General features: G+C 44.8%; 1 protein-coding gene across 4 annotated transcripts in view; it reads right to left on the bottom strand.

Annotated features, from left to right (window-relative positions):
- Positions 1-1,754: 1,754 nt before the first annotated feature.
- Srsf5 (serine and arginine rich splicing factor 5) overlaps positions 1,755-8,921 on the bottom strand; it is a 28,804-nt gene continuing 21,637 nt past the window's right edge. The window contains exons 1-8 of one of the 4 annotated variants that reach the window (XM_005343280.3): positions 6,706-6,877; positions 5,692-5,836; positions 4,850-4,920; positions 4,654-4,752; positions 4,398-4,467; positions 3,117-3,190; positions 2,655-2,765; positions 1,755-2,546 (exon numbers count right to left, since the gene is read on the bottom strand). In XM_005343280.3, the coding sequence (XP_005343337.1) occupies positions 2,285-2,546; positions 2,655-2,765; positions 3,117-3,190; positions 4,398-4,467; positions 4,654-4,752; positions 4,850-4,920; positions 5,692-5,817 (813 nt within the window). In that variant the 5' untranslated portion in view covers positions 5,818-5,836; positions 6,706-6,877 and the 3' untranslated portion in view covers positions 1,755-2,284. Of the gene's footprint in view, positions 2,547-2,654; positions 2,766-3,116; positions 3,191-4,397; positions 4,468-4,653; positions 4,753-4,849; positions 4,921-5,691; positions 5,837-6,705; positions 6,878-8,921 lie in introns of those variants that run through there. The other 3 variants (XM_005343281.3, XM_005343284.3, XM_005343282.3) reach the window with 3 other exon arrangements.

Genomic DNA, 8,921 nt, shown 5'->3' with positions numbered 1-8,921 from the left:
CAGAATATTGTATACATAATAAATAAATAAATATTAAAAAAAAGAAAAAAGGATAAACAAAATAAAAAAACCAGAGAAACCCTGTCTCGAAAAACCAAAAAAAAAAAAAAAAAAAAGAATGAGTTTAAAGCCGGCACATAGCAAGTCCCAGATCAGCCAGGCCTACAGGCACAGTGAAACCTTGCCTCAAAAGAATCTCACTGATCATAACTTCTCAAACCTCAGGTCTGTGCTCAATGTAAAACTTCAACCTGATGCAGTTCCCATGAAGGGCAGGCGAGGTGGCCAAAAAAGAGAGATGGCTGTGTTCTGCCAGTGTTATGGCAATAGGTCCCTAAGTAAGCAGGCACACTGAAATATTCTAAGAATTAGCTGTACTTCATGGCCACTCTCTTCCTGGACTAGCAAGTCACCAGCCTTCCAAGAGCTCCCAAATGACAACTCTCACTCCCAAAGGCCCACTTTGAGGAGGCAAACAAGGTCATTTTTTCTACTTCTAGTCCACAAGGCAGGCAGGAGTGTTGCCTGTCTATAGACCTGGGATCGTTAGAACCTGAAATCCTGGATCCCTAACAGCTGCCCTTAACTTGTCCTTTGAAAAGCCCCTAAACACTCGGGAGGCAGAGGCAGGCGGATCTCTTTGAGTTCGAGACCAGCCTGGTCTAAAAGAGCTAACTAGTTCCAGGGAAACCCTGTCTTGAAAAACCGGAAAAAAAAAAAAAAAAAGCCCCTAAATTTCCTAAGTGGTAATGCAGCTGAAGTAGGATGTTCTGCTATCAAATACTTACACCAAGCTAGTACCTGGGAACTAGGCTTTCAAGATGAATATAAACCATTTCCTACACTTCTAGGGTGGCTCTCACTCTCACAGGGATACTTATTAAATGACATGGGAGTAGACCTAAATGAGTACCCATTAAAACCGAGCTAGAGAGATGGCTCAGCAATTAAAGCCGACTTAATGCTCTCCCAGATCTCACATGATCTGGACTGGAGTTTAATTCCCAGCATCCACACAGCTGCTCCTGTATCTAACTCCATTTCCAAAGAATCCTGCACCACCTGCTGGCTTCCTTGAGCACTAGGAATCCAAGTGGTATACACACATACATGCAATTAAGACAGTCATCTATACAGTATTTTTCTTATTTCCTCACTAACGTAGAATCACGTATTAGCCAGAGCCAGTCCGTGATGGTACATGCCTTTAATCCCAATAATCGAAAGTAGAGGCCAGCCTGATCTACAAAGAGTTCCAGGATAGCCAGGCAGGACTACACAGAGAAATTTGTCTTGAAAAACCTAATGAAAACATGATTATAGTTGCTTATCTCAAAACTAAAACCAAACTAGCACATGAAAATTCCTTAAGATCGACCACTAAGATACGATCACGCCAACTGTTTTTTATCATCAAGTAGCCAAGCCAACACCAGCACTGGATGGTATGTGTTACTAAAGCACTGCCCTTTGTGCTCTGAGGATATGTAACCCATTGACACAACACAAGTCAGGTGACAATAAGACAGCAGGGGAGGAACAGAAATAATGTTAACTGCCATTCCACTCGGCTGTCAGCTTTCAACAGTTCACTGGCTCCTGGGGCCCTCTTTCACTAGCTTCAAATAGTTAAAAAAAAAAAAAAAACAAGCCCACATCACACTACTTCAGGGTTCTACATGTGTTGTGTTTTTAACACAAAATGAAACAGAATAAACAGACAGGACTTCTTGAGAGGAAAACACCAAAAGCAGTTGTATAATACTTAATATATTTTATTATCAATAACAAACAGCTGCTTTAATGTCTGTCCTACAGCTGTTAACGGGTGAGAAGACACCCACGACCCTCTAACAAAGAAAACTCATATTAAGCCTTTATATACACGCAAATTTAGAGCTCTTTTAAGTGTTCAAAGCTATTAGTTTAATTGAGTAATTAAACTAATCTTGAGTTAACATATCTGAACAATGAACTAAAATGTTCAAAAGTTTTTCTAGTACAAAAAATTAAATGCTTTAGTTATAAAAGAGCTCTGTCAATATACACAAACTATATACTTCAGACAGTCACAAAAGTGTGAGCAGAAGGCTTATCAAAAGACATTTAATACAATTAGTTTTCAACAACCCCTCGGTGGTCCACATCTACAAAGAAATCCAGCCCAACCCCCTCCAAATCCCTCCCCACAGAAAAGCACATACTTACCAGAATTTTTAGCAAGTATGGTTTGGGAATTTGTTTTGTTTTTTAAAAAAGGTCCCCAGGGCAGGTTATTTACAGTTTAATTGCCACTGTCAACTGATCTGGACCTGGACCTGGACCGGGATCTCTGGCGATCCACAGATGCTGGAGACTTAGATCTACTTGAAGAACCACGTTTCTGGCTCTTCTCAGGCGCAGGAGACCTACTACCAGAACGGGACTTGCTCCGACTCCGGCTCCTGCTCCTTGAGCGACTATAAGACTTGCTCCTACGGGAACGAGATCGGCTGCGGGACCTAGAGGAACTCCTGGTCCGAGATCGTGACCTACTTCTTGACCTGCTATGAAAAATGGGGAGGAAAGAAAGAAGGGGAAATTAACCTGTATGATAAAGCTCTAAAAGTTAGTTACATAAAGTTTTTGGTTTAAAAATATTAACAAAAGAATACCTGTGACGTTTGCTGCCTTCAATTAATTTGATTTTTCTCCCGTTTATTTCCTTTCCAGAAAGCTTTTCAATAGCATTCTTTAAGTCACCATAAGAGGCAAACTCAACTACCCTGAAAATGGGAGGGAAAGAAATGTCTTTAAAGCTTGTATCTCCAACAGCCATGTAGATGCATCTACACAGATCAAGACAAGCATTCAGAAGATTTCCTGCTCACTCCATTATTGTGAGTGCTGAGGCAGACAACTGCTTGCAGGTGTCTTACCATGTACTATCTGTCAGATGTGCAGGATGCCAGATCCCTACTAAATGGCAGTACCAACAATCCCCTGATAAAAAACTTTCTCCCAAAATTGCCAAATGCAAAACGACCACAATCAAGCACATGCATACTTTAGATCCTAGCAATGCCACCATGAAAGTCCCAGATAACTGAAAGGCTCAACCTCCAGTGCATACTCACCCTTCATTTAGTTTAGGTCGATGTGCATCCGCAAAGGTTACTTCCCCAGCTTGTCTCATGAAATCTTTGAGGTCCTTAACACAAGACAATCATGTTAAGGAGAGAAAGGGCAAAGTGACACACAAACAACCACACGGTATAAAAACAAGACTACTGAAAGAGAAGTTGTTAGATAAAGTACAAACATGGCGTATACCACACTTGTATTCTATCAGAGTTCAAAAATTATGCCAGGGCACGAAATAAGCAAATAGCATATTGCTTTTAAGCAAAATGCTAGAGGTAAATTCCAATTTTTAACATTATAGTAGTATTAGTCTAACTGAGCTCAGTACAAGAGGGGGAAAACAAACAAAAAACAAAACAAACAACAAAAAAAAAACCAAAAAGGAACAGTACATGTTTTAAAGACTAGTTTTATATTAAAAAAAAAAAAACATTTACAAAGACACCAGTTATTTTGTGCCCCATATGTCATTAAAAAAATTTACTTTACCTTTATTAACATTTCCCTAGGCTAGTCAAGCAGCAAACCATTAAGCGGTCGGAGAAACCTTCATGACATAGGCCCGACTGGCTCTTCGCCACCCACTTGAAGGATACTACCCAATCGATGGAAGCCTTTAATCGCACAGCCCTCCCTATTAGCAGACTACTGGCGATGCAGACATGTTTTACTCTTGTGCAGTTACCAAGGACCACTTTACTGCGATCAGGATTCCAACGACCAACTAATTGCGTATCTTTCAACTCTTTCGACCAGGACCTCTTATTCGGAAGCGTTACAGGAAGACAGCTCTCAACTTAGGGATCAGATCACGTTATCAACGTTCTGGGATCGCTGCAACCCGGCACTTCAAGTAAGTGCATCGATTACGTCTAGACCGGCAAACACAGATCTAGAGGTGGCCAACTGATCACTGTAGGAGCTGACTGGCAAAGTCAACCAGGCCCAACCAAGAGTGACCAAGACAACGATTAGGATAACCCACAGGCACTCCTCGTCATAAGGCCAACGACACAGATAGGCTGGCAAATAAAGGGTTTAATATTTGGTTAAAATTGATTTTTAAAAACATGAAAAAAATAACCTCAAAACAATTACATTTGATCACTAATATTAAAATCTGAAACATCCCCCAGTTACATTTAATTAAAGTTTAAAAGTATAGTTCAATTAAATCCATTAATTTAAAACTTTTAATATTAATAAAACATTAACTACCCATTAACACTTTTAAATGCCACATTAAAATAACTCAAAACTGTATTTCAACAAACCTGCCAGCTGACTCTTGAGGATAAATTCTCAACTATAAGGCGATTTTCTGTCCTTACAGGTGGAGCATTTCTGAGGAGGAGAACAAGCACTGTCAGATGTCTGTGCCAGAACATTCTTTCTATTCTGACAGTGACTCGAGCAAGCACTCCCACCAAGATTCCGGGTTCCCGGGATGTGGACTAAGTAACCAGACTTCAAGCCTCATAACCATTTGCTAACGGTTCCTATGCTTAAGACTATTTTCGCACCACGTACCGTCTATCATTTCGTGGTCTGCGACTACTAAAGCGGTCGGAGTATCGTCCTCTTCCTCGCCCGCCTCGAGACCGAGCCCGAGCATGTTCAATAGTAACCCTATGAAGACATGAAAGAGCCTATGACATGCTTACCCAACACTCCCAACAGTTTGCTGCTACCCTGGGGGAAGTAGATAGAAACTGATTTTCACTACCTTTCACTGCAAAGTTCTTTTCCATCAAGTTCATACACAGCATCATCTGCATCCCTTGGGTCCTCAAATTCCTAAAATTTACATTACAGTAAGACACTAAACAGCATTTAGACACGTACTCTACAGCCTTTTAAAATCGTGACAAGTGGCCGGGCGGTGGTGACGCACGCCTTTAATCCCAGCACTCGGGAGGCAGAGGCAGGCGGATCTCTGTGAGTTCGAGACCAGCCTGGTCTACAAGAGCTAGTTTCAGGACAGGCTCCAAAACCGCAGAGAAACCCTGTCTCGAAAAACCAAAAAATTAATAAAATAAAATCGTGACAAGTTTCAGAATGAGGTATATCTTCAATACATAGAAAGGGGTGATTGTGAACGAGCCCCATTCCGCCATTATTTTTAATTCTACCTAATGGAATTCACTGTCAAGACTGCAACTAACATTTTTTTCTGGAAAAAACATTACACAAAGACTCAATTCCAGGGGGCTGGAGAGATGGCTCAGTGATTAAGAGCATTGTCTGCTCTTCCAAAGGTCCTGAGTTCAATTCCCAGCAAGCACATGGTGGCTCACAACCATCTGTAATGAGGTCTAGTGCCCTCTTCTGGGCTGCAGACAGACTATTGTATACATAATAAGTATTTAAAAAAAAAAAGACTCAATCCATGTAAAAACCAGTGCTCATCACAAAAGTTCTATTTTGTTTTGTTTTTCGAGAGAGGGTTTCTGTGTAGCCCTGGCTATCCTTAAACTCAAGAGATCCGCTGCCTCCCCTCCCCAAGCTGCCACCACCGCCCGTTTACCCACTTCTCGACAGTTAATGAACTCAGTTCGCAACACTTACCACAAACCCGAAACCTCTTTTCAGATCAATATCTCTGATCCGTCCATAACCCTTGAAGAATCTTTCCACATCTTTCTCCCTCGCTGCTGGATTTAGTCTCCCGATGAACACCCGACAGCCACTCATGATGCCCGGCTAGTGTTTCCTGTTAGGCAAGTAAATCAATCGAGACCCTATCAATAAGGGCACAGGGGAAGGATCAGTCAAGCAGTCAAACATACATACAGAGCCTCAAGACGTTTACCAACGGCTGTGTCAAGAGTTCAGGCCCCTTTCGCATTCAAAATTCAAATTAAAACTCCACTCCCCAAACGAACCCCTCTCCCCCAGGTTCCACACCGCGGCCGACCGCAACGCCCACTTGCCACCTCTCTAGACTGCGCAGCCGCGCTCCGAGGCCGGCTCCCGGCCCCCTCCCATCTGCCGCAGTTCGGAAAGGCCGAGAAATACGGGCGAAGCCGGCCCCGCCCTCCGCAGGGCCCCGTCCAATCGTAGCTGGCCGCGCACGCGCCGCGGCCTCCCCGAGCGTCACAAGCCGGAATCTCGCGACGCCACAGCCGAGCATGCGCAGTCGGCGACGGGCGCGTTCTCTGCACAAAATGGCGGCGGCGGGGGTCCGCGGCGGGGGAGGAGCGAGCCGGACGAGCTCCGTCCTCAGCCTCAGACGAGCCGGGCCTCCGAGCGCCGAGCCTGCCGGCCGAATGGGAGCCCCTAGCGGCCCTGGGCGAGGCCGGCTCCCGGCATCCGGGCGTCCAGGCCGGAGGAGCACCGAAGGGTGGCGGGGAGAAGCGCCCCGGTTCCCCCTACAAACACCTTCCCCCAAGCGCCCTCCCTTCCGCCTTTTGGCGCCCTCAAGCACCACCAAGAGGGAGTCGTGCCCCAGCGCCCACCTCAATCAACTGCGCTCTCTAGACGCCGTCCTCCGCACAGAGCGAAGCCCCGGCCGCTCGCGATCCGAGCGGCCATGAAGAAGCCTCGATCCGAGAAGCCTTGCCCTCCAAGAGAGCCACTCACCTACCGGACGGGGTCTTTGGCGGCTGGGACCCGGGGCGGTCCGTAGTCTGCGACGGAGCCGGCTGCCTCCCTACAGACCCGACCTCCTCTCGTCTACGTCTCTCCACAACTGACGCACTTAGCGGCTCGGGCGGTGCACAAAATGGAAGGAACGTCCTTGCGTCACTTCCAGGGGCGGCACGCCCAGTCGGAGCCGAGAACGGAAGTTACCGCAGAGCCGGAAGTCCCCCGTGGGGCGGGGCTTTCTTACGGTGGTCCCTCCCCCAGTCGGCGGCAGCGGGTGGTCTATGGGTGGTGGGGACAGTGAGTGGCCCCCAGAAAGTCACCATGACACAGCTCTCTTAAGTTTTTTGTTTTTTAACCAGGTAAAAGAAACCCAGGCTTTACAAAAACACCCGTGTTTTTTTTTTTAAAGTTCATTTACTGGCTGGGCAGCAGTGGCGCACTCGGGAGGCAGAGGCAGGTGGATCTCTGTGAGTTCGAAACCAGCTTGGTCTACAAGAACTAGTTCCAGGACAAGCTCCAAAGCTACAGAGAAACCAAAAAAAAAAAAAATTATAAATTTATTTACAGACACCGTCTCCTTAAGCAGCCCTGGCTAGCCTTGAACTCACTGAGGTCCCTGTGTCTCTGCCTTCAGTGTGCTGGGATTACAAACCTGAACTACCAGGCCTGCAAATTGTTCTTCCCAATGTGCTTCAAGGAGGGAGTGTTCCTTGAGTCTCAAGTGAATTCCTCTTTCAATTTGGGCTTTCGCTCTAAAGTTAAGGAACTGAATTGTTTTTCCACTAACAAAGGGATTTTACATGATGAGGTAGTGAAGTGACTGTGGATAGTAATGCTCCTGCACCGAACTTAGTACCACTCTTGGGCTCCGACTTGCTGGAACAGATTTCAAGTTGTTTTCTCAATCCAACTGGCCATTATCCAGTCCTTTCTGTATAATACATAAAATGGAAAATGTGGTTCCAGAGTGAAGCCCTCCACATCCTTAACTCCGTTCTGCCTCCCCCAGTAAGGTCAAGAGATCTAGAAACGTTGGCAAAAAAAAAAAAAAAAGCCATTGTAGTGAGAAGGCTACTTTTCTTTAGTGTTTTATCTGTAACCTAAAGCATCATCTCGATTTTAAGATGTCCCTAGAATAGAATAGGGTCACAGATTGTCGGCTAGGGTTTCAAGGAGATAATTAGTACTTAGGAAGCTGAAGCGCAGCCCTAGTTCTGACCTCAGAGCACCTGGGACCTTGACTGGTTCACAGGGGATAAGCTTGTCAAGTCAGTTAGGGATGCAAATAAAAGCAGCATCAGAGGGTCCATAAAAAATTTATAGCTTATAGTGGTGGTGGCACACACCTTTAATCCCAGCACGCAAGGAGGCAGAGGCAGGCGGATCTCTGTGAATTCAAGGCCAGCCTGGTCTACTGAGTGAGTTCCAGGACAGCCAGAGATACACAGAGAAACCCTGTCTCAAATAACAAAACAAAATTAAAAAATAAATAAAACTTACAGTGATCTATGGTATGAATTTAAAACAAGATATATATTTATCAAATAAAATTTTTAAAGCTTACTAGAGAGAGCTTAGTGGCTAAGGGGAATTCTGTGCAATCAGGACAGGAGTTCAAATCCCATCACCTACTTAAGTGAAGTGTCAGTCCAACATGGCAGGTCACCTGCAACCCCAGCATGCCGTCCCTGAAGCAAGCAGGCTAGCTGGACTAGCAGAATCAGTGAGTTCAGAGACCAAGTGAAAGACCCTACCCTAATACATAAGATGGAGAGTGATTGAGAAAGACACTTGAGTTTAACCTCTGCCCCATACACATGCATGTACACCACACACTAAAAACATGTACCATTCCAGAAATGCCTGGGGAAGGAGGACAACTCCTTACAGACCCGTATTTGTATGAACATTCTTCTCCCAATTCATTCTATTAGGTGCATGGGCACCCTTCCCAAAGACATCCAAGCAAATAACTTTTCTAGTAGAGGAAAAAAGATGCAAAGATCATGAAGTCAGAGCAAGTTTATTGTCCGCACATCACACCTGCTAGCTGCCTTTCTCTTCCCAGAAATCAGGTCACATCCTCCCTGAAGCTGTAGGGAGTTGATAAAGTTTGCAGTAGCTAGGCATGGTGACTAAGCACGCTTTCTTTTTTCTTTTCTTTTTGTTTGTTTTTTGTTTTGTTTTGGGTTTGTTTTTTTTTTTTTTTT

Source organism: Microtus ochrogaster, chromosome 1, assembly GCF_000317375.1.
Source record: "Microtus ochrogaster isolate Prairie Vole_2 chromosome 1, MicOch1.0, whole genome shotgun sequence".
Classification (NCBI taxonomy): Eukaryota; Metazoa; Chordata; class Mammalia; order Rodentia; family Cricetidae; genus Microtus; species Microtus ochrogaster.
Note: the sequence above shows the minus strand (reverse complement) of the source record. Positions and strands in the feature narration are given on the sequence as shown.